The sequence below is a fragment of the Protopterus annectens genome, chromosome 5.part1, assembly GCF_019279795.1.
Source record: "Protopterus annectens isolate FY-2018-M chromosome 5.part1, PAN1.0, whole genome shotgun sequence".
NCBI classification, from domain to species: Eukaryota; Metazoa; Chordata; order Ceratodontiformes; family Protopteridae; genus Protopterus; species Protopterus annectens.
The window spans coordinates 560,887,355-560,913,353 of record NC_056736.1 but is presented as its reverse complement, the minus strand read 5'-3'; the positions used below and the strand labels follow the sequence as shown (position 1 = coordinate 560,913,353).

At 44.4% G+C, this 25,999-nt stretch overlaps 1 protein-coding gene across 1 annotated transcript in view; it reads left to right on the top strand.

Annotated features, from left to right (window-relative positions):
- LOC122803530 (ADP-ribosylation factor-like protein 13B) overlaps nt 1-25,999 on the top strand; it is an 817,640-nt gene that overhangs the window by 239,428 nt on the left and 552,213 nt on the right. Inside the window, exon 2 of the mRNA XM_044073180.1 lies at nt 6,528-6,624. Coding sequence (XP_043929115.1) covers nt 6,578-6,624 — 47 coding nt within the window. The 5' untranslated portion in view covers nt 6,528-6,577. The remainder of the gene's footprint in view (nt 1-6,527; nt 6,625-25,999) is intronic.

The window sequence follows — 25,999 nt, the reverse complement described above, 5'->3', positions numbered from 1 at the left end:
CCCGGCTGCTCACCTCTGGAGGCAGTCAGGGGAAGACTTTCGCTGTACCAAAAGCCTGGCAAAAGTTAACAAGAGACAGATGGGTACTATCCATTATATCCGGAGGTTACAAAATTCCCTTCCATCAATCCCCCTTACAGTCAAAAAAGGCCCTTCCAGATGTTCCACCCAATCTGGGGGAGTAAGCAGTCATAGAAGTTTCAAAACTGCTAGAAAAAAGAGCCATTCAGGAAGTCCCCGCAGACCAGCTCGGATCCGGAACTTACTCAAGATTCTTTTTGGTACCAAAAAAGACAGGGGACTGGAGACCTATTCTGGATCTCAGCAAACTAAACAAATCTGTACAAAGAGAAAAGTTTCAGATGGTCACACTACTGTCCATTCTCCCCTTTCTGGGTCAGGACAATTGGATGTGCTCGATAGATCTTCAGGACGCGTACTACCATATCAAGATGGACAGACGCTCCAGGGGATTTCTTTGCTTCCGGGTAGGGGCCAGTCATTACCGTTCAGAGCTCTGCCCTTTGGTCTCACCTCAGCCCCCAAGGTGTTCACCAAGTGTATGGCAATAGTCATGGCTCACCTGAGGCGTCAAGGATTCCAGGTGTTTCCATATCTAGACGACTGGCTCCTCACTGCTACCACCAGGCATCAACTCTTACAAGCACGGGATTATACAATCACATCATGCACTCAACTAGGCATCACAATAAATTTTGAAAAATCTGCCTTGTTGCCCTGTCAGTCTATCACTTACATAGGAGCAGAATTAAACACAAGAGAAATGTTTACAAGATTACCACTGGAAAGTTTTTCCACAATTCGTCAGCAAGTGTTAATCCTAATGCAGAGCAAAAGGACTCAAGTCAGATATGTCCTTCAAGCTCTGGGCTCCATGGCAGCTGCCATTCTTCTAGTTCCATTAGCGCGTTTCCACATGAGAATTCTTCAGTGGCTTCTTTTCACGCAGTGGTCCTTTCAGGAGCTTCCCATATCTCACATGATCCTGATTACAGAAACATGCAAAAGGCACCTGTCTTGGTGGATGGACTCCCCACTAGTGTCTCAGGGCAGACCTTTCATACAGCCTCCAACAGTAGCCACAGTGACCACAGACGCCTCCCTAATAGGGTGGACATTATCTGGGCAGGACAGTCCAAGGCACTTGGCAACCTCACAAGTACCATCTGCTCATCAATGTCCTAGAAATGAGAGCCGTGCTTCTGGCGTTGCAAGCCCTTCAAGACTCTCTTCCTTCTGGGACCATTGCAATTCAAACAGACAATATGTCAGTGGTGTGGTACATCAACAAACAGGGCGGAACCAGGTCTACCCCCTGTGTCGAGAGGCATTCAGACTGTGGCAATGGGCAATTTCCTCCCAATGTTTTCTGATTGCGACGCACATCCCTGGGAGATCCAATGTCATAGCGGACAGGCTCAGCTGAGCTATTCTCATGCCTTATGAGTGGTCTCTGAATCAGGAAGTTGCGGATCTTATCTTCCGCAAATGGGGACACCCTTGCTGCGATCTGTTTGCCACTCCTCTCAACAGCAAATGCAGCAACTACTTCTCCCTTCTTCCACTTCAAGGTTACATACCCAGAGATGCTCAAGTCCACGATTGGCCTCAGGGACTCCTTTATGCTTTTCCCCCATTTCCCGTAATACCAAGACTTATTCAGAAAGCAAAATCGTTGGGTAGCAAAATGATCCTCATTGCCCCTTATTGGCCTCAGCAGATATAGTTTCCGTTCCTGCACCCCTACCTTGTCGATCAGCCCTGGATTCTGGACCCGATTCCAGATCTTCTGATTCATCAATCAGGCGGGTTGCATCAGTCCCTCCAAACACTCCAGCTTACAGCTTGGTTACTTCACTTCCAACCTTAGCCAGGCTTTCCGGTATCTCCCCAGCAGTCTGTGATATTATCGTTTCCTCACATAAGTCTACTATGTATGCTAGTAAATGGAAACGGTTTTCTTACTGGGCAGAGTTTAGAAATGTGGAACCTTTCTCAGCCCCAGTCCATGAAATTCTTGAATTTCTAGCACAACTGTTTCAGTCCGGTGCCACTTCCGCTACTATTAGAGTACAGTTAGCGGCCATTTCAAATTTTCATATCTGATTGTTGAATTCTAACATCTTGTCTCATAAGCTCTGTAAGGCTTTTTTGAGAGGAACATCTCTTCTTATACCTCCAGTGAGAGATCCCCCTCCTCCTTGGGATCTTAATTTAGTCTTAACTTCCTTAATTTTGCCTCCGTGAGAGATCCCCCTCCTCCTTGGGATCTTAATTTAGTCTTAACTTCCTTAATTTTGCCTCCTTTTGAACCGGCAGCATCATGTTCCCTTAAGTTTCTGTCTTGGAAGACACTTTTTCTGGTTGCTATCACTTCAGCTAGGTGTGTCTCAGAACTTCAAGCACTATGTGTTCGACCTCCTTACCTGGTGTTTCACAAGGACAGAGTTTCTCTGAGGACCAGTCCATCCTTTCTTCCTAAAGTCTGCTCAGAGAACAATTTAAATCAATCCATAGATCTCCCAGTGTTCTTTCCCAATCACAGCAACAAGGCAGAATACAAGCTCCACCAACTGGATGTTCACAGACAATTGCGTTTTTACCTTCATAGAACTAAAGAACTAAGAAAGTCAAACCAGTTATTTCTCTCTTATGCCTTCAACAAAAAAGGCCTCCCAGTTTCCAAGGTGACCTTATCCAGATGGTTATCTAATACTATTACCTTTATTTACCAGTTACGGACTAAAGAGTTACCAGCTAAACCAAAAGGTCATTCTACCAGGGCATTAGCCACCTCCATAGCTTTTCAATCTAGGTTGCCCATAGATTCAGTCTGTGCAGCTGCCACGTGGGCAAACCCTCATACCTTTATCTCTCATTACAAGGTGGATATGGTCTCCCGGAGCAGAGCTGACTTTGGTTCCACTGTTCTGAAGAGTCTGTTTTAATGAGCCACCCAGGATATTAGGTGCTAGGGACACTGTCCCAAACAGCAAGAACGAAGGCGAGATAGACAACTTAACATAAAGAAGTTATGTACCTACCATAACGTTCCATGTTAGTTGTCTTCATCTCGCCTTCCTTCTTGCGTCCCTCCCCCCTTCCCTCGTCCTAGTGGACTGAGAGGAGTTCTTGTTTTCACTGGCTGAATATTTTTTTCCTTGTTCTTCTGGCCAGGTTTTTCGTAACCTATTCTATAATTAGATGTATTGAACAACCAGTTTTTAGATAACTGTTTTTCTCAACTTATGTCTGGAATTAGCTATTACAAACAAGATCTGGGTAGCTTTCGCTAGGCATCATGGGATAAGGGGTAGCCTCGAGCCAGTAAACAGCTCTCGAGCTATTGAAGATGGCCAAGTCGGAGCCGAGGATCGGCTCCGATCCCAAACAGCAAGAAGGAAGGCACGATGAAGACAACTAACATGGAACGTTATGGTAGGTACATAACTTCTTTTTACTGTGCTTACTTGGTCAGGAAAGGTGTGTTGAAAGGATGCAAGGAAAACTAAAGCTGAGCAGTAACACAGTTTCTTTCCTTAATCAGAATTTCTTTTCAATCCTTCATTGGATGAAAAGGTTGAGTAAAAAGAAAAAAATTAAAATGCACTTCAGAACATATAGGAAGTTATGGCTTTTTGAAAAAGCTGAAGAGTAAGGCAGAATGTAAGAAAAGAAAGATAAAAAGAATGTGAATGGTATAGAGAGCCCAAGATGGGGGGGGGGGGGGGCAGGAGAACACTGGAGGGTATGGTTGGTGTGTGTGTGTGTGTGTGTGTGTGTGTGTGTGTGTGTGTGTGTGTGTGTGTGTGTGTGTGTGTGTGTGTTGGGGGAGTGGCTGAAGCAGTAGGCCTAGGTCATCATTTTACAAAGTCCAGACCTGTATATAGAGTTGCTGCAATGTATCATTGGTGCAACTAAATTCCAGTAACTCTAAGCGTCCCTTTGTGAAATGGCCTATATAGGTTCATAAGTTGGTACTAGGCTATCGGCCCTAGGGCCTATACAAGCCTAGCCATAACAATTCCCTAGCTATTTCTTCCCACAATATTTACTTCCCTAGTAAACATAGTATGGTGCATAGGGCCTGTTGTAATTTAAAAACACTGTAGCTGCAGGTCAGCTTGTGATTACTACTGCTAAAAGTTTTCAGTATGAATTAAAATGTTGCTTAGGAGGGGTGACAGCGACAGGGTGATACATAGACTGAAAATGCCTAGGGGCCCCCAACTTGACATCTGCTGGGGGCCTCCAAAATGCTAACACTGGCCCTGTGCGCATATCATAAGTAAGGGCATCGCATCCAGGTCTAAGGATATTATAACGCCAGTGTATTCGACCCTCATCAGACCATTAATAGAGGACAATGCTCTGTTTTGCTTTTACCTCATCAGACACCTGCAGCAGCTAGAGAGACTTCAGAGGTTTCTCACTAAGAAAATACAGGACTTCCAAACCATGACCTATGTGGATAGACTAAAAGCCCTGTCACTGTACTCTGTATCTTATAGGCTGCTGAGAGGAAACGTGCTTGGCCTGGAGAGGAGTTTCCGTCCCTGCCCTGACAGAAATGCTGTACATCCGCAAGTCAAATGGCACGAGTCACTCGCTGATCTCTGTAAGGATGTTAACCTAACCTGTGACATAAACAGAACATGCTGGAGAGACAGATATATCTTCCAGAGATTGCTGCTTCTGTGGAATAAACTTCCTATTCATGTGAAGCAAAGCTCATCACTGACCCTATATAAGCACAACCTAAACAAATGGATGGAGACAGCAAATTCACTCTAGGGGTGGCCCCCATGCCCCTCATGGACCGGGGTAGCTGATGCTGATCATAGACTTGCTCTGAGAGTTATATCCATCTAACCAAGGAAAATTGGGGCAGCTCAGGATTAACATGGCTAGGCCTGTAAGGGCTCTAAGGCCGCTAGCCTAGTACCCTCCTGTGAACCTGTTCTGAGCAAAGAAAATAGCTGAGCTGACTTTCTGATATACTTACTGTTGGAAAAGTAAACCCACAACTGCTTCCTAGATGACAAAGGGTGCCGTGGCAACCCAGATGACTTATGAGGATGAAGAAAATGCAAGAGAGCTGGAGCTACTGATATGCCAGAAAATTGGAGATTCTGATGAAGCGTACATTAGACATGCACTTTGACACAAAAGTATGAATGTGTAGATAAGGCTATCTCTTTTATGGAAAACAATGTGAGGCAAAGAAGATTCTGTAGGTTACCATTATGACACCCTCAAAGTTGAACAACCACAAGAATGGCTTATTCAAGGTAAGAGGGTTCAAAGATACTGTACAAATCAAATCAGTTCATGTAGCGGTTTGGTCATTCTTTTCACAAAAAAAAAAAAAAAAAAAAATCAGATTTCAAGAAGAGAGAACTACCATCTTCTGTGGATTTAAGTAGGGAAGATGCTTTTATGTGTGGAGCTCAGCTCACCATATTAATTTTCAGCCCCATTCTTGTCTAACTCATCAGTTTTGATAATGAGACTGTTGAGTGGCAGTATGCTGTCTCCAAACACTTTTAGCAGTGACCATAGTTCCTGCCCGTAGTGTTTGCTTGCTGGGTCACTTGTATAACTGGCTGCCACTATACAAACAGCAGAAGAGGACTAAGTGTAAGATCTCATGCAGGAGTCAGAAATAAGTTTGCTGTACAGGTCCCACTAGATCTTTCTGATGAGTGGTACACTTCACTGGTTCCTATTAATTGCCAGAAAAGCTTTATCTCTTGTCCTACTCACTTAAAAGCTTACTTTTTGGACCACAACCTTCTGTGGAACAGTCTAATTTTTATCATGATCGCATCATTTACTTAGGTCTTCTTTCTATTCTCCTCTTCCCTCCCCTCCTTGAACAGTGTGCCTGCAAAAAAAATCACTTGATAATGCCTTCCTGACTATATGGAGCAAACTGCCATGCTTTCTATTTGAAACATGGGGTGTAAAGTTTCCGTAAACAACAGCTTACAGCTCTTAGTGTGAGTCCATGGCTGCAAACTAATAGTGCAATTCCTGCCATTCTTCCACTGCTCTTTACTGCCAGGATACACATCATACACTTACTTCTCTACTTGTTTGCCTCTACAAGTGGCTGTTTATCTGAGTTTTTGCACATGGTTTGATTTGACTTGCTTTTTGTTTTAGAGGGTTCACATGATGCTTGTATTACACTTACTGCTTATAAGGCATTTGTCTTTCATTGCCTTATACCCATATATATATTGCTTGTTCTTCATGCGAACATGAGATGGTTTGGGTAAAGTCTGGAAATTGTCACTAATTAGCATTATTTCTTGAGTGGGGGAGAAATAAAAAGGCAACAACTAAAAAACACTGGAATGCCAAAGTGGTGTTTAGACTGGGAAGCAAGATGCGATAATTCATTAGAAAACATTTTTACTGTATTATGTAAGAATCAATATTTAGAACTTTTGGATTGTTTTTCCATCAGACGTGACTCTTCATTGTGATTTCTCTTTCAGTTTCACTCCTGGACAAGACCCAACTGATTTTACACTGAATAAAGTGCAACATGTCTTGCTTCTGTAATTTATTTAGAAGGCTTCGACAGCCACCTAGGTAGGAATAATATCACATTGTAATAAACTGACAGAGTGTTGCACTGAGACTTGATATGAGTATGAACATTTAGTATAACCGTAAGCTTGTACCTCTGGTTTTGTTTCATAGCAAGTAACACTGGCAAATTAGTTGTAACCCTGTAGGTGCTGTATACAGTATGCTGGCATAACTGTAGGGGTGCACTGGTTATGTTTAGTTATTCAAAAAATATGTGTGTATATATATGTATAGGTTTACTATCAAAATCCCAAACATCAGAAAATATTTTGTCAAAATATCGAGGCTAAATGCCAATAGTCAGCATATTAATTAGCTAATAAGGTTAAAAACTAGACACCTCCGATATCAAATTTGGAATTTTTGATATACTCCATTTTTTTTTCTGTTGCCACTTACCTGCCTGTTTTTCAGGAGTAGGAACATATACAGTTCAGAACTGCAAACTGCTGTAATTAACATTTTACACCCACCACACCCCCTGCAAATTATGTATTCCAACTCCAAGATTGCACGACAGTGAGGAAAAGGGTACATTTCCCAATCTGCACTGTACCGCGATCTCTCCTTAAAATCTACTTCATATTAGCAAATGCACAGTGGCATTTGCTTAAGGACACTCGTTGAATTGCAGTTCGACAATACAGGAATCAGCAAAAACACATTCGGCATTCCCATGTTCGCTGAACTGCAGTTCTACCCTTTGATAGTAAATCTATATGTGTGTGTGTGTGTGTGTGTGTGTGTGTGTGTACACGCACGTGTATTTATATATATATATATATATATATATATACACGCACACACACACAAATGTTTCACAGAGCATTTATGGATTGAAAATTCAGCATTTAAAAAGATGTTAAAAAAATCTATGTATTATGCGTTGAAAAGATCAGCATCTTATAGAATTAGAGCAATCTGTATAATATTTTCAGACATAAGTTGTGTAAAATGTGTGTTAAGAATTATTTTTGATTATCTTGTTTTCTTTTCTTAGACTGCACTAGTTTAATTATTGGTTCATAAAATGATATCAGATTACACTATATTGGGACTTAAAACATCATAACATTGCCTTCTCCAAGGTGTAGAGAGATAAAGTACCGATTGTGTTGCAGGTGAAACATGTTCAGCTTTCATCCTGGGTGCCTGTAGGAGCTGACCAGGAAGGATGGTCATGAGCAGCTGCTGCTGGCTTACCCATCCTAGGAGATGGAGGTGGCTCTGGCTGACTAAATGGGTGACACCTAGTGAGAGCACTAGGTGTTCACCCAGTGGAGTTCTGAGTTGGCTGAACCATGCTACCATAGTGCATTCATACTAAGTAGCTCGGGGGAAACAAGTAGCAGCCACTGTGAAGGAAGGGGTGCTATCATAGGGAGAGGGGTGGGGGTTCCCACGGGATGAGGATGAGCTGCCCCTCAGGACCAGCAAGCTAACTGCACTGTTTCCACCTGATTCTCAAAAGGGAATGGAGGCTGATGGGAATTCTCAGACAGGAATGAATGGACAGTAAGGCCCTCGCCTACTGCAGGAATACGGAGTTCTAGTTCTGCTAGAAGCACAATTGGTTGAAGGTAGAGGAACCATTGGGCAAGAACGTTGAAGGTAGTAAAACAAAAATATCTTACCTTAAACCTTTAGAGTCCAAACATTTATAAGTTGAACAACTCAGCAGAACAGACATTTAACATATTTAAAAATCAATGAATATGGGGAAGTTTGGCCAGATCAGTGCTGAGTACAAGGAAGTGATTACCTCTTTAAGGTTTGATGATATTCCTTTAGCAATTAGCTGGGCTAGATAAAATGATTTCCTGATAACAGTTGTCACATAATGGTCAAAACTGAGAGAGTTATCAATCCGGGTATCTAGGTCCTTAACTTCATATCTGAAGTAGTTAACTTCATTCTTTCTGCACATATGGGTATTCGGATCCGATTCGGATCCAAGTCGGCAAAACCTTTACAAGCATCAGCTCCAAGCTCCTCTTCTACCTATAATATATCACTTCCTCCTGACTAACCGCAGATCTCGTTTGCCGCTCTAAGAGTTAGCATCGTGGACTCTGAGCTCTAAGCGAAGGTGGTAAGGTTTTTCTGTTTTTTCTCTGTTCAGTACAGTTGGTGTGTTTGTATGTGTTCCCCTTTTCCTCCCCCCTCCACGCGTGGTCGTCATGTTAAAAAAAAAAAAAAAAAAAAAGTTTTTTTCTGTGTAGCTTGTTGGTAGTTTTAGTTCCCGCCTAGGCCCCATTCCTTGTTGTGTGTGTGTGTGTGTGTGTGTGTGTGTGTGTGTGTGTGTGTGTGTGTGTGTGTGTGTGTGTGTGTGGGCCTTAGGGTTTAGTTACTGTTCCACCCTTAGGGCTGAACAGCCTAAAGTTCTTTTTAAGAAATGCTCAAGCTCTCACCAGCCGATGGCCACACTCTGTGTCTTCTTTGTTTAGGGGTCTCCCATTTATCAGCTTCCTGCAACATTTGTGTGGGTTTTAACCCCAGGGCCTTGAAAGACCGTCGGGCTAAGCTCGTGGCCAAGGGTCTGCTGCCAGTTTCTGTCCTAGAGTCTGCCTCGGTCTTCGCTCCAGCCAGTGACATCTTGCAGGCAGGGACTCAACCTCCTGCTCATCCTGCGGCCTCAGATTCGTCCCAGAAAGCTAGGGACAAGAGAGAGAGAGGGAGAAGCGCCACAAAGAGAGGGACAGGCCCAGGAAAAGATCCCCTGACAAGGAGTCTTTCTCCAGCCCCTCTTCTAAAGTCCCCAGGTCCTGTTCTCCTCGGCTCCGCTCTCCCCGTTTCTCACCGGAGCCGATGGAGCCCTCGGAGCCAAGGCACTCCCCTCAGATCCAGCCAAGACCCGCTTCGGTCACTTCTTCTTCAAGGTTGACTCGGAGCGTTTCCGACCTTGACATGGGCAGGCTGATGAGGAGGTTCATCCAGAATCAGATTCAGATGGGGGTCTTACCAGGTCCCTCTCCCATCGGAGAGGGTCCTTCTACAGCTCTATTTCACCCAATCTCTCCTTCCCCGATTTGACCCGACTCTTCGGGGTTCTCGGATCCGAGGCTCTTTGGAGCTGTGGGTTTGGCGCAGACGGTTCTCATTTCCTCAACGCTGGCCGTCACTTTGAGTTCCTCAGATCTGATTTCGGATCCAGGAGTCTCTCGGCACCGTTGTCAGGGAGTCGGACCTGAGGGTCGAGGTTATTCTCTGTCGGATCCCATCCTTGGTGCCCAGACTACCCTGCCTTCGGCTCTGATCCCTGCTTCGGACCCGGGGAAGGCCTCATCCTTATGGGTTACGGAGGTGGGCTCTCCATCGGCATTCAGGGCAGTGGAAAGGGTTCTCTCCCAGGGGTTGAGACCACAGCTCACCTACTCAGATCCTACCCAGACCTCCCTGTTTTCGGATTCTGCTCTCCTCACCCTGTCTCAGGGACAGCCCATGCCAAAGCAACCTCAGGTTGTTCCCCTCAGGGAACCCCCGGAGGCTTACGAGTCCTCTTCAGAAGGTCCCACTGGAGAGGAACCTCGTAAACGCAAGTGTAAAAGGAGGCACTTGGACTCCCCTGAGTCCATTATCCCTGACTCAGACTTAGATGAAGGGGAGGGTTCCCCCAGATAACCTCCCGAGGACGTCTCCTTCGGAGACATTATGGAGATCCTCTGCCAAAGAGGAGGTTGGTCAGCCCCCAAACCCTCTACGGATGAGTCCGTGTTTCTGGAGGCCTTTGGGGCGGTCCATCTACTTCCTGGGTTTCCCCACCAGCCGACCCTTTGGTGGACCTCATCACCACTAGGGCATGGAAGGATCCTGACACCGTGGAGCTTATACCCAAAAGACCGGACAAAATTCTTTCCCTGCCGTCAGATAGGCAGGCATGGTCCAAAGGAGCCCCAGTGGACACTTTGGTGGTTGCAGCTGCCACAAAGAAGGAACCGGCACAGGAGAGTTCTTCGATCCATCCACCAGACAAGGAGTCCAGGTCGATGGATCGTTTCGGGAAGTGTATGTACTCATCAGCAACTTTTTCTATCCGTGCGCTGAATTACTTGGCACATGTTACCCGACTGCAGTGTGATCTTATAACGGAACTAACTGAGTCGCCCCCAGAGTCTCTGTCACAGCAGGACAAGCAGTCCCTTACTGCGAAGATGACTACACTGAAATCAGTGACAAATACATCTATGCGTCTCCTCTCCCATGTTACGGAGGGAGCCGCTAGAGCTGCTGGTACAGGCATTGCCTTGAGGCGACATACCTGGATCAGACTGTGTCAATTTGCGGATCCCTTTAAGGCGTCTTTTATTAACGCCCCTTTCGATGGATCATCCCTCTTTGGGAAGACAGTACGCGACACGCTCACCCAGAGTGAGAAGGACGGAAAGACTTTGTCTGCCGTCGGAATCCGCTTCTCTAACCCCCAGAGATCCTATTCCAGGAAGCAAAAGGGGCAAAAGAAGATATGGTTCCGGAAATCACAGTCTTTCCGGGACACTCAGGACTATTCGTCCCCCAGAGAGGCAGAGGGGGACAAGACTGATGTCGTCCCAGAGGCTGAGGGGGACCCAGAAATTTCGGGTCTAGGGAACCTTTTTCCGACAGGCCCGCACAGCAGCCCTGAGGGGTCGCCCGACTGCTCTACTCTGGAGGCGGTCGGGGAAGATTCTCCTTACATCCAACGGCATGGGAGTCCATTACTGCAGACTGCTGGGTGTTAAACATCATATCCAGAGGCTATTCTATCCCTTTCATATCATCCCCCATAACTCCAGCACACCTCCCAGATGTTCCACCCGATCACAGGGAAGCTTTACAGGTTTTGAAAGCCATCGAACCGGTCCCCCCCGAACAGTCCGGATCAGGCATCTACTCCAGGTTGTTTTTAGTGCCAAAGAAGACAGGGGACCTCAGGCCCATACTGGACCTGTCTGTCCTCAACCTGTCGGTAGAGATACAAAAATTCTGGGTGGTCACTCTACAGTCCATTCTACCGTTTCTAAGAGAATGCGACTGGATGTGCTTGTTAGACCTCCAGGACGCTTACTATCATATCAAGGTCCACAGACGCTCCAGGTGGTTTCTGCACTTCCAGCTAGGGGCTGGTCACTTTCAATTCAGAGCCCTACCCTTTGGTCTCACCACAGCCCCCAGGGTGTTCACCAAGGTAATGGCAGTCGTAGCGGCTCACCTGAGACTTCAGGGCATTCAAGTATTCCCCTACCTAGACGACTGGCTCTTCGCTGCATCCACCAAACGTCACTTGTGCCAGGCCCTACACTACTTTCTTGATCTAGCTCACAAGTTAGGCATCACGATCAACCTCAACAAGTCCCACCTGGCTCTGGTTCAGGTCATAGATTTCCTCGGGGCATGGTTGGATACTATTCAGTCAAATATCTTTCTCACCCCGGAAAGGATAATAAATCTCAGACTCCACGTGTCAGCTATCTCAGAGCACTCTGTAGTCACAGCAGGCGATGTTCTCAGGGCTTTGGGTTCGATGGCAGTCTCCATTTCCATTCTACCTCTTGCACGTTTTCATATGAGAACCCTTCAGTGGAATCTAGCAGTTCAATGGTCCTGGCTAGACCTCCCGATGACTTTCCAAATCCGAATCAACCGGACATGCAGAATGTCACTCCAGTGGTGGCTTCAGTCATCAGACATACTTGCCGGGCGCAGCTTTCTAGCCCCGCCGGCCCAAGCCACGGTGACCACGGACGCTTCCCAGCATGGGTGGGGTGGGACACTTCCTGGGAAGAACAGTCCAAGGCATATGGTCCTTACCAGAGACCAAGCTGCACATCAATGTCCTGGAGATGAGGGCAGTGCTTTTAGCGTTGAAAGCCTTCCATCCTGTCCTACCTCCAGGGACAGTGGCCATTCAATCAGACAACATGGCAGTAGTCTGGTATATCAACAAGCAGGGAGAGACCTGATCCTACCCTCTTTGTTGCGAGGCCATGAGAGTTTGGGAGTGGGCCATATCCACCAATCGGTTTCTGATAGCAACGCATATCCCGGGATGCTCCAGCATTTTAGTGAACAGTCTAAGCCAGGCAATCCTTCTGCCTTACAAGTGGTCTCTAAATTCATCGGTGGCGAAGAGAATCTTCCTCGTATGGGGTCATCCTTGCTGCGACCTCTTTGCATCTCCTTCCAACACGAAGTGCAGCAACTTCTTCGCTCTGATCCCCCCTCCAGGGGATGTCTCAAGAGACGCTCTAGTCTATGCTTGGCCTCCCGGGTTACTTTATACTTACCCCCCATTACCTCTGATACTGAATTTCCTTCAGAAAGCTTGCCAGTTGCAGTGCAAAGTCATTCTCATAGCTCCCTTCTGGCCTCGCCAAGTGTGGTTTCCCTTCCTATGGTCTCATCTTTTGGCTCCTCCATGGACTCTAGATCCATGCCTGGATCTACTTGCTCATCCGTCGGGCTTGCCCCTGCCCAACCTGGACAGTCTCAAGCTGACGGCATGGCTGCTCCAGTTCCAATGATCATCAGGACTCCCGGACTTTCATCCCCTGTTAAGAACATTCTGGTAGCATCTCTCAAAGCCTCCAGTAGGAAACTCTACAGTAGCAAGTGGAGACGTTTTTCCATTTGGCCCTCTCAATGCAATCAGAACCCTTTTACAGCCCCTATTCCAGTCGTTTTAGATTTTTTGGCTGGTCTCTTTCAATCAGGTGCAAGTTCTTCCACCATCAAGGTTCAACTGGCTGCCATCTTTAATTTCCATGTAGGTGAAAATAAGGTTGCTCTGACCTCTGCCAAATTGTGTAAAGCGTTCCTAAAGGGCACCTGTCTCTTGCGACCTCCAGTTAAAGAGACAGTTCCTCCCTGGGATCTGACTTTAGTCCTTCAAGCGGTGACCTCTCCGCCTTTTGAACTTGCCGGTTCAGTCCCTATGAAATTCTTGTCTTGGAAGACGGCATTCCTGGTTGCCATCACCTCAGCTAAAAGGGTTTCAGAGTTACAGGCCTTATCCTCCGTTCCCCCATTTGATTTTTCACAAGGACAGGGTTTCGCTGCGTACAAACCCCTCCTTCCTTCCCAAGGTGTCCTCAGCAGCCAATATTAACCAATCTATAAATTTGCCAGTCTTCTTCCCAAATTTCCAAAATAAAGGCGAATATAGACTCCATTTATTGGACGTCTATAGACAGCTTCGTTTTTACCTTCATACAACTAAACCCTACTGAAAGTCGGATCAGCTGATTGTCTCGTTTTCAAAACCATGTTTGGGCAAAGCAGTTTTGAAAGTGTCCTTAGCAAGGTGGATCACTCTTTGTATTGCGCAAGTATAGAAGGACAAAGGCTTATCTCCTCCTGGCTTACTGAATGCTCATTCCACTAGATCAATGGTCACTTCTGCAGCTTTCTGGTCAAAAGTGCCTTTAGATGATATCTGTGCGGCAGCCACGTGGGCCAATTCGCATACATTTATCTCTCATTATAAATTAGATTTGATCTCTAGAGGGAGAGCATCCTTTGGCACTGCGGTGCTCAGAAGTATCCTTCCATAAGGGCCTCCCAGGAATACTAGTAGCTGGGGACTCTGTCCCATATGTGCAGAAAGAATGAAGTTAACTACTTCAGATTAAGAAGTTATGTACTCACCATAACGTTCCATCTGAGTAGTTAGACTTCATTCTGCTGCACCTTCCCTCCCTCCATCCCCCTCACTATTCAGGTCTTATCCTGTTTGGATTGTTGGTTACGTTGCGAGTTAGTGACAGCAAACTCGATCTGGGGTTAGAAAGGAGGAAGTGATGTATTATGTGTAGGGGAGGAGCTTGGAACTCGGAGCTGATGCTTGTAAAAGTTTTGCCGGCTCGGATCCAAATTGGATCCGAATACCCGTATGTGCAGAACAATGAAGTCTTAACTACTCAGATGGAACGTTATGATGAGTACATAACTTCTTATTTTGTTTTGCAGTAGTATGCAGTCTATGAAGTATAATGAGGGGAGGGGTTGTCTACCAAAAGCAATGATACTACACTTTTAATCATTTAGTTGAAGTACATTTTTAGTACACCAAGGATTTGCTAGGGAATGTTCATTCTGGAGGGTTTGGTTGTTTTTAGGGTGATTTAACAAAAATCCTGTTTGCCATAGTCAAAATGTTAGATAAAACTTAAGAAACACAGCTAAAGTATGTATGCTGGAATAAAATGAATTTCAGTGCATAAATGGGAGAGATTATTAAGGTGTATTTTCTGTGTCTTTTTCTCTTCTGTACCCGCCAACCATTGAGCTTCCTCAATGGTGCATGAGTTCATTCTTTCCCTAGAAGTGAGGATAATTTCCAGATCCTGTAGTGCAGGAGCTTGTATTGGGGGTGATATTGTGAGACATCGAGGACATTTGTGCTGTCATCAACATCCCAGCAGTGAGGGCATTTTGTAGTAAGACCATAACCTCTCCACTGGTGATGAGTTGCAGAGGCTGCAAATGCCCCCCCCCCCCACACACATATCCACACATGCTCTGTGTTACACACATGATAGTATAAACCATCACCTGCTTATATAGCCACACCTCTCCTGTCACCAGCAGCTGCTTTCTTTGCCCTGACACCTCCATCTGTTGACAGTGGAGCAACAGGCATAGTCAGATGGAGCCATCTCCCCTTAGAATAGGTGCCACCCATCCTCCCTACCATCACACTCAGTTGCCCAGGCCACTAATCAGACCTGGGTCGACTTGATATTACTTAGTGCTTTATCTCTCTATGCCGCAAGACTGGCTTATTAAGCTATTACTTTAAATAATAGTATGTTTTTTTATTTGCAAATTTGTGTTTTTTTTAAACTAGAGTCTTAGAAATACACATTTCCTAACTTCAGTGATATTCATCTTATTGATCACTACTGCAGTAGCCTTAGCTATATGGGCTACATCCTACCAAGGATATAACAACCGACCAGTTTCCAAACCTTCTGTACACCTCCTACGCACTCAAACTGTCAGACAGTTCAAGCTGAGTTGATTAAAAGACAAGTTTAGGTGCAAAGTTCTTCAGAGCTTTACTGCACTGAAGAGTATGCTCCTGCGAGGCTTTCAAGGATGGACAGTTAGCTTCTTTTTCCTTTGATGGGCAGATAAGTTCCCTTTGGGGAAAAAATTCCTTTTTCTTAGTTTTGTTGATGTTTTATTATTTTCCTCTTCAAGGAAATTATTTTAAAACTTGGAGTGTTTTATGGACTGTCTTGAAACTGTAACATACATTTAAACGGAACACTCATTTTTATGTCAGTTTAAAAGTGGTGTAAAGTAGCTGAAAACATTTTCTCCGTGGAGAAAGAGTGTTAATTTTATTTTTGTGGGGCTGGCATAGTGTTTTAAAGTGCCTTTTACTATATTTTTGTGTCAGAAAAGTAACTTTTGTGGAACTGGTCCCATGGTTGGTCTTTCTTCCAGCCACAAAAAAAAAAAAAAAAAAAAAAAAAAAAATATATATATATATATATATATGTGTGTGTGTGTGTGTGTAAACAAGGATATAGGGAATCTCCAAACTCTGGATCCTACACAGTTTGGTTTTGTGAATGGTAGATCATGCCTGCTCAATTTGGTTGACTTCTTTGAGTCAGTCACCAGAGCTGTGGATGAAGGTAAGATGGTTCATACAGCCTACCTTGATCTGGCCAAGGCCTTTGATACCATTCCCCACTCAGGAATCATAGAAAAACTTACTAAGGTAGGCATCAACCCCTATATCAGTATGTGGGTAGCAAACTGGCACACAGATAGAACCCACATTGTGAAATTAGCTGACTCCAAGTCAGACTGCCGACCAGTCAAGAGTGGAATCCCACAGGGTTCGGTCCTGGGTCCTCTCCTGTTTGGTATCTACTTCTCTGAGGTCCAGGCCAACATGAAGGGACTCTGGCTGACAAAGTTCGCAGATGATTGCAAGTTGGGAGCTATTATTAACTCCCCATGTGATGCTGACATCCAACACAAAGGCCTCAGTTGGACCAATGACTGGTGTCAGAACCATGGCCTTAAGCTCAATGCCAAAAAATGTATCTTCATTCCCTTTGGGAAAAACCCGGTTCCCTTGAATTACCACATTGATGGTAGTCCACTGAACACAGAAGGCGCGTTATAAGAGATCTGGGAACACAGGTTGACAGCAACCTCTCTTTTGACCACCACATTGCCACTGTAGTCAGAAAGTCCTTCTATGTGGCACATCTCATTACTAAGGGTTTTGCATCCAGGAAGAAAGAGGTCATTGTCTCCCTCTACTCTTTCCTCATTAGACCAATCATCGAGTACAATGTCCCATTTGGCTTGTACCTCATTAGACACCTGCAACAACTGGAGAGGCCGCAAAAGTACCTCACAAAGAGGATCCTAAGCCTTAAATGCTTGTCCTATATGGACAGACTCAAAAAACTCCAACTATTCTCTGTCTCATATCACCTACTTAGAGTTGATCTCTGCTTAACTTACAGAGCCATGTCTGACCCATCTATGTTAGAAATGCTACAGCTAAAGAAATCACAATCCCTCCGCAACACACGCTACAGAGACCTCAACCTCACTACCACAATCAACAGAACATGCTGGAGGGACAGGTTCATAACCCAGAGACTGCCCATGCTATGGAATAGACTTCCCATATATGTCAAGCAGAGCACCTCACTGTCCCTCTTCAAGAGAAATCTTGATGAGTGGATGGGAAATAGAAAATTCACCCCGGGGATCACTCCAGTGGCTCTACTCGACAGAGGCACTGGGAACTAAGGTTGGGTGGCATGATGCCAGGGTAATCCTATGGGCTAAGCTTGTAAAGGCTCCAGGGCCATTAGCCTAGTACACACCTATGAAACTGTGAACCTAAGCAAATAGCCTTTTTCCACTGCAGCAGGCTAGCATTTTGCATAAGATGTAGGTGGGTGACTCGGCAGTGGCCATTTGTTATACCTCAGACCACTTATCTTTTACCCTGGATCCTTCTGGTGTAGCAACTGCAGCCACTATGGACTCAGGGTTAGCCCCTTACTTAGGGAGAGCTTGTCAGTCCTGAGAGAGGGAACAGGGAAGGTTTACATATTGTCTTAGAATGCTGTGCCCATCCCTGGGGAAGCTGCTGCTGCCATGAGTAACACTGCTGGCCCCATTTTTCCTGTCAAAAAGAAACAGAAAACTAACCAAAACTAACCATGTATCTACTTCTCCTCAATTTTCTTTGGATAAAGTAGTTTAGTGGGTCTAGCTCAGGGTTTACTTTAGGCTCATATGGTCATAGGTTCATAGGAGGTGCCTTCCTAGATTTTGTGAGCAGTTTTACTTTATATGTCTTTCTGATTTCTTCTATTAGTTTTGATGCCCTCAGGGAGTATGTCTGTTGGTAAGGGCTTTCTCATTTACAAGTTTCATGTGAGATATATGCAGGCTTTAATTCAAGAGCAATCAGTGATAGGCAGAATACGTTCATCCTGTAAGGCTTTTTAGCAGCTTCCTCCTCCGTTGCTTCTACTTCTGGGACTCAGACCCCTGCTAAAAAGCATAAGTCATCGGAGCTGACTGAACACAGGAAGCATTCTCTGGAGTGGTCCTTCCCACCTGCTCCGAGTGCAGACCCCCTTCCTAAGTCCAAAAAGTGTCAGATCTGACGCCCTTGGTTCTGACAACCTCTGTGGTCAGGTTTCCTTGGATCTGGAGCCCAAGATTTTCTCCGGAGCCATTTTCTCCAAGACTTAGGTCTTCATTTCTCCAGGAGACTCCGATGAAGCTGTCCCATCCTCCTTCCACAACTTCTTCATTCAGGTCCTCCAGTAGTCTTTTAAGAGGCAAACATGGACAGGATGATGAGAAAGTTTCTTAGAGCACAAATCCCACATGAGGGTGTTGCCTGCTCCATTTCCCATTGGATCCGTGAGCCTTCAGCAACCTTATCACCCCGTTGTGACTCCTTCTCCGATCTGACCCATAATTTCGGAGCCATCGGATCTGAGAGCACCGTGTGTTGAAATGTTGGATCCAAAACCTTCTTCTTTGCCTCCGACTTTATCCCTGACCCGTTCGGCTCCGATCACTACTGACCAGGATGAATCTCGGAGCCAATGTGTCAGTGGTGGATCCTGGGGATTCACTTCGACTCCAAGGTTTTCAAGGCCATCGCTTCCCCTCGGAGCTTCTGCGCTGGACAGCTCAGGATTCCCTCCTCAGAGGGGAGATCTGGGAGAGATGGGGAACTGGATGAACCGGTGAAGTTGGTTTCTGCCTCTGTTGGACACTCTGCCTTTGAGGTAGTGGAAAGGGTTTTCTCCTGCCTCAGGAAGTCTTCTATTTTCACTTCTTCAGATCCTATACTAAGTCTCATCTCCCTGTCTCTTCCAATACCTCAGTCCAGGCAGGATAAACTTCTGTTGAACACCAAGAATGTATAAAAAACTGTTTTATTGAAGAAGGTAGCGCTTTCGCAGGGTTACCGCTTTATCAGACCAAATACAAAAGTATGTTAAAACACAGAGATATTTAAAACATAGCTCAACCAATCAACTAAAACTAATTAAAAAAGACCAATCAAACAAAGTGATGTAATCCATATCACCGCCTACTGAATAGGGCTGGTTTAAGGGAGGCACCACTATTAAGTCCTGGGTATTCATATGCATGCAAAGAAACAATCCATTTTAGCTCACACATCTCAACAACATTATTGAAATAATCTCTTCTAATATGGAAATGCAAAAGTTGTAAAAGTCTGAATTTAAAAGAATTGTGTCCTGGAAACAATAAGGCATGATTAGCTAAAGCATTTGATGTTACATGGTTACGTATGTTGCCTAGGTGCTCAAGTACCCTCTCTCCGGGACATAATGCTGGAGGGATTTATTCATCTTCTGTTGCTATTGTGACTAATCAAATGAATAACGTGCTTAAAGGTTCTAATCGTTTTCACAGACTTGTCAGTAACCAGCCTAACCCCCTTTTGAGGCTTGTATTATTAACACAGGGAATTGTGGAAACTATTGACTCTTATGGTATGTGTGCTTTTCTTGAGACTTTTAAGAAACAGGAGAACTTAATGTATAAACTAAAAAGACTTGAATGGCAGAGATTTCACTTTGAGGCGTGCCTTGAGCACAAGGTAGTGCCTAGGGGGCTACAGATTTTAAAAATGCCTACCCAGGCCTCTAGTGAACCAGAGTTATTAAAATATTGGCAGCAATTGAATCTTGACTTAAGCTTTAATTATTTAAGGCTATTAACTGAATATTATACACTTGTCGAGATGTCTCTCTGTGTAGAGATTGAGCACCTCTTGGATGTGTTGAAAACTAGATTTCCAACTGATGAGTACACCCTTAAACTGAATAATCTTTTTGCAGAGGTTTCGGCATATGAATGCAGGCTGAGACAACAAAAATATAACAAACTACTGACTATCATATGGACTTTACTAGGGGGCATATCTTTATATAGCCAAAGAGCGAGTTTCATCGCTGTAGTGATAAGCCCCAATCTCAGATCGCACACCATGAGACTGCCTCAATTTCCCGTGTGACAGTAGTAATTACTAACAAAACCTCAAAAAACTCTGATGTTTTGTCCACTTCGGCCATCTCTGCGACTGCTTCACTAAGTTTGAACAGAGTGGAACACACGGAAGTGTTGATTACATCGGCACTTGCTACGCCCTCGTCTGCTGATGTCAGAGCTGCTTCTATAGAGCTTCCAAACCAATTGGAAGCTACACTTTCCAATGTGGCAGCTTCTAGTTTGAATAATACTGCCAAAGATGATCGTCTTATACTGGGGGCTCGTAGTCAGGTTAGAGAACCTTTCAGCTTCAAGGGGTGTGATTTTTCCTCAAACCCTTTTATGGCCCTTCCTCTACCCACCAAGTTGGACATGCTGAACAAGAGAGGGCGATTGTTGTCGAGGGACAGGAGAAAGAGGAAGGCCACCAGGGACGAGCGTCCACCAACGAGAAGAAAAACCTTCATACATCATCCGAACAAGGACTAGTTTACAATTTATCTAATTTTTCATTAACTTCTATACAACTAGCAGTCCTTCTTTAGAGGCCTGAGCTTTGTTCCCAACAGTAAGTCTAACATTACTGATATTATTGTTGATATTAGACTGTTTGCTCGTAAAATCATGCTTGAAATGTTATTTGGAACATGAAACATGCCTGTTTCTTGTAATATTCTACGTAAACCGAGTACTTTCTGCCCTCCCCTCACGGCATCTGTGGAATCTTTTTTGAACTTATGTGAAAGGGACATTTTTGAATCTTTTGACAATTTCAAACAGCGTTTTTGTAATTTAAGCCCTGAGGAAACCATTGCTTTACAACAGCTGCAGGCTGAAGAGTCTATTAGTATCAGACCGGTGGACAAGGGAGGGGCTGTTGTGGTATTTAATAGAACTGATTACCTAACAGGCATGTCAGCTATGTTAGATGACTGCTCTACTTACAGTAAGATTTCTGGGAGAGAGGTGGACAAATGCATTAGTAATGTTAAGAATGACTTTTATGACCTTCTCATGTGTGGTTTAATAGACCAAGACATATATGAGTTTTTGACTATTGAATATCCTTCTGTTCCTGTTATCTACGGATTGCCTAAGATCCATAAGGACAACCTTAATCCCCCACTGCATCCTATTGTTTTGAGACGTGGTTGGGTAACTGAACCTTTATCTAAATTTGTTGAAATACGGCTCAAATCAGTAATTGCTGAATATCCTGCAATTTTGAAGGATACTGAACATTTTTTATCTAGTTTATATAGCTCTGTAGCTAATGTTTCCCTTTCTTTGGCTGATGTTTTGCTTGTAACTGTGGATGTTAAAACACTCTTTACTGTTATCCCTAATCAGGCAGGGGTGGATGCTGTGAGACCTTTTCTTTCCCATCATGATCATTTCATGTATGGCATGGTGACTGTTGTTTGTACTTTATTAGATTTAATTCTAAGTAATAATGTGTTTTTTGTTTGAGAACCAGCACTACCTCCAACTACTAGGTGTGGATATGGGCACCCCCTGTCCCAATAGCTATGCTAATTTGGTTATGGCACAGTGGGAGAATGTACATAGCAGTAATATGTTTAACCATCATGTAAAATACTATGCCAGGTTTGTGGATGGCATTTTTTTCCTATGGGAAGGTGATGTGGGGCAACTTTCAGACTTTGTTTGGTATCTTGAAAGTACCTCAGATTTCCTCAGGTTTAAAGTTAATTATTTTTCTATTTCTGTTGATTTTTTGGATGTCACCATTTCTAAGAATTTTGATGGTACTTTAGGGACACAACTACATAGGAAACCTTGTTGGAGGAATAGGCTTCTGCATCGTTCCAGCATGCATCCCCCACATATTTTTCTAATATACTTAATGGTCAATGCTTAAGGGCTTCTAGGGTATGTACTAATGACCTTGTGTTCGAGGAAACTGTACATAGATTGAGCAATGGCTTCTCTGAGAGAGGTTACTCACAGACGCACATAGTTAATGCTAGGAATATCAGTCTGCAACAACGACAAGGCAGAGGGACCCCATATTTTTCCTCTAGTAGAAGGACTGTCAACAGTAACCAAAGGTTCGGAGAGGCCCAACACCCTAGGGTATTGCTAAGATATTCTAGTGATATACAGCATTACTGCAATATTATAAGAAAGAATTGTCCTGTCCTTTTAGCTGATCACAAGGTGAGACAAATAGTGGGTGAGTACCCCTTCTTCACCTATAGGAATAATATATCTATCAAAAGACTTTTATGTTATGGACCAAGGACTCCACCCCATATACCTACAGAGAAAGTTGGTATGCTTCCTTGCCACAGTTGCAAGGCATGCTCTTCCATATCCATTGAACTTTGTTTCATACATCCCATTACAGGGCGCATTTTTACACCCAGATTTGTGGCGACATGCAGGAGCAGCAGTTTGGTTTATTTGGCTACCTGCTGCTCTTGTGATAGTTTATATGTGGGCAAAACCACACGACAACTTAGAGAGAGGGTACTTGAGCACCTAGGTACCATACGTAACCATGTAACATCAAATGCTTTAGCTAATCATGCCTTATTGTTTCCAGGACACAATTCTTTTAAATTCAAAGTTTTATAACTTTTGCATTTCCATATTAGAAGAGGTGATTTTAATAATGTTGTTGAGATGTGTGAGCTAAAATGGATTGTTTCTTTGCATGCGTATGAATACCCAGGACTTAATAGTGGTGTCTCCCTTAAACCAGCCCAACTGAGTAGGCGGTGATATGGGTTACATCACTTTGTTTGATTGGTCTTTTTTAATTAGTTTTAGTTGATTGGTTGAGCTATGTTTTAAATATGTCTGTGTTTTAACATACTTTTGTATTTGGTCTGATGAAGCGGTAACCCCGCAAAAGCGCAAATCTTCTTCAATAAAACAGTGTTTTATACATTCTTGGTGTTCAGCAGAAGTTTATCCTGCCTAGACCGTGTTGGTTGACTCACAGTTATTTTTCTCTGTTTGGTTGTTTTGCCTGTGAATCTCTTTTAGCATTGTGGTTAGCTTATTTTTGCCTTTTTTTCTTCCAATACCTTGCCAGAACATCCCACTGAAGAGGTACACAGGAAGAGAAAGTGCTATTTAGCCGAAGTGATGAGGGGCAAGGGTCTTCTAGGTCCCCACCTGAGGATGTCTCTTTTGGAGACATTTTTGAGATCCTGCAGTAGAAAGGTAGTTGGTCCTCCCAAAGCCCTTCCCAAAAGGAGTCGGTGTTCCTGGAAGCCTTCGGGTTTGGCCTGTCTATATCTTGGGTTACCCCCCTTGGTGGATGACCTTTACTGACCTTGTCTCCCATCAGCGTGGAAGGAATTGGATTCTGTGGAGCCTATCCCCCACCATCCAGATATGATTTTAGGAGCCCCCCAAGGACAGGCAGTACTGACATAAGAGTATTCCTGTAAATGCTGTGGTTGTGGCGACAGCCACCAAAAAGGAACAACCCAAACAGAGTTCCTCTGGCCATAACCCTAACAGGGAGTCTAAGGTGTTGGGTAGATTTGGAAATCTCCTTTGCTCTTCAGCGACCTTCGCCTTATGGCCGCTTAACTGCCTGGCACATTTTACTAGATTACAGAGGGACTTGATCAAGGAACTCTGTAAGTCTACCCCAGGGTCCATGTTGGTAGAGGAAGAGAAAACTTATTTCTCCCAACTGGCCACCCTACAATCTATGTCAAATGCATCCAAGAGGTTAATATCTCATGCTGCTGAAAGTTCCTCAAGGGCCGCTAGTTCAGGCACAGCCGTAGGGAGACAAGCCTGGATGAAACAGTGTGATTTTGTGAAGCCCTTTAAATCCTCCTTCATCAGTTCTCCTTTTGATGGAGCTTCCCTCTTTGGACCCACAGTTAAAGGCACACATTCCTGCAGTGAGAAAGATCTTCCCTGCTGTAGGAATTCATTTCTCTACCCCGGAAAGACTTTTCTCTAGAAATCAGCGCAGTGGTAAGAAGATGTTTCCAAAAATCTCAAGGACTTTTTCAAGACGCACGTCGAGGTCATTGGTTCAGGCATAGCCTTAGGGAGACAAACCTGGATGAAACAGTGTGATTTTGCGGAGCCCTTTAAATCCTCCTTCATGAATTCTCCTTTTGATGGAGCTTCCCTCTTTGGACCCACAGTTAAAGGCACACATTCCTGCAGTGAGAAAGATCTTGCCTGCTGTAGGAATCCATTTCTCTACCCCACAAAGACTTCTCTCTAGAAATCAGCGCAGTGGTAGAAAGATGTGTTTCCAAAAATCTCAAGGACTTTTTCAAGACTCACGTCGGGGTCTTTCTCCTAGAGGCAAAGGAGGAAATAATAATGGAAAAAGCTGTCCTCCTGGCAGAGGAGGTTTGCAGAACCAAGGGTCTCGAGATTCTTTCTTGTACAGGCTTTTCAGTGCCCCTGAGAGGTTACCCGACTGTTCTTCTCTGGAGGCAGTCGGGGGGGGGGTGCTTTTCTTTGCACATAAATACCTGGACAGCCATCACAAGAGATTCTCGGGTGCAAAGGATCATATCCAGAGGATACTTCATTCCCTTTTCACAAAATCCCTCATAAAAGAGTCGTCTCCCCGATGTTCCACCCATTCAGAGATAGTTAGCAGCATTAGAAATCCAAAAGCTGCTAGAAAAGAGAGTCATCCAGAAGGTCCCACCAGAACAAGCAGGATCCTGAATTTACTCAAGGTTCTTTTTAGTGCCAAAGAAATTAGGGGACCTGAGACCAATTCTTGATCTCAGTCATCTAAATCAATTTGTAAAGAACTCCAAGTTCCAGATGGTTACTGTTCAGTCCATTTTGCCTTTTCTACAGAAGAATGACTGGATGTGCTGTATAGATTTTCAAGATATGTAGTATCACATCAAATTAAACAGTTGCCCTCAAGATATCTTTGCTTTCAGATGAGAGCCAGTCATTATTAGTTCAGAGCCCTGCTCTTTGGTCTCACTACAGCCCCCAGGGTGTTTATCAAATGCATGGCAGTGGTAGCAGCTCATCTTAGACTGCACGGATTCAGAATGTTTCTTTATTTAGATGACTGGCTCCTCTCCACATTTTACCAAGCATCTCCTGGAAAGGGCCAGGGATTACTTAACTCCAGTTGTGTCCATTCGTAGGGATCAGAGTAAATCTTTCAAAGACCCAGCTTCAACCATTTCAAGTCTTGGAGTTTATAAGAGCTCACCCGAACACAGTCAGACAGTTTGCATTCTTTCTTCAGAGCAGAATTCATTCCCTAAGATTGCATGTCATACAGATTCTACACCAATCATATCCTTCTGCAAAGCTAATTTTTCAAACCTTAGGTTCGATGGCTGCAGTGATCACTTTATTACTCATGGTTCACTTTCACATGAGGATTCTCCAGTGGACCCAGTCAGTAGAATGGTTGCTGCTTTGACATCCATTAAAGTAGCTTATAAAGATTTTGTGAGCCTGCAAGAATTCCCTGCTTTGGTGGATCCAGTCCAAAAAGCTTTGTCAGGGATGCCCATTTATCTTTCCTCCTCTCAAGCCCATGTTGACCATGGATGCCATCCTATTGGGGTGGGGTTGTGGCTGGAATGTTCAGGGTACATGGTCCCCAGAAGAGATCAAGTTGCATATCAATGTCTTTGAGATGAGAGTGGTCCTGTTAGCATTGCAGGCCTTTCAGAAGCCTGTCCCTCTAGGTACAGTTGCTGTCCAGACAGACAATATGTCAGTGGTGTGGTACAACAATAAACGGGGGAACCAGATCTTACCCCCTTTGCCGAGAAGCAATGAGAGTCTGGCAGTGGGTGATCTTCTCCAGCTGCTTTCTTGTAGCAATTCACATTCTGGGGAAATCCAGCTTCTTAGTTGACAAGCTCAG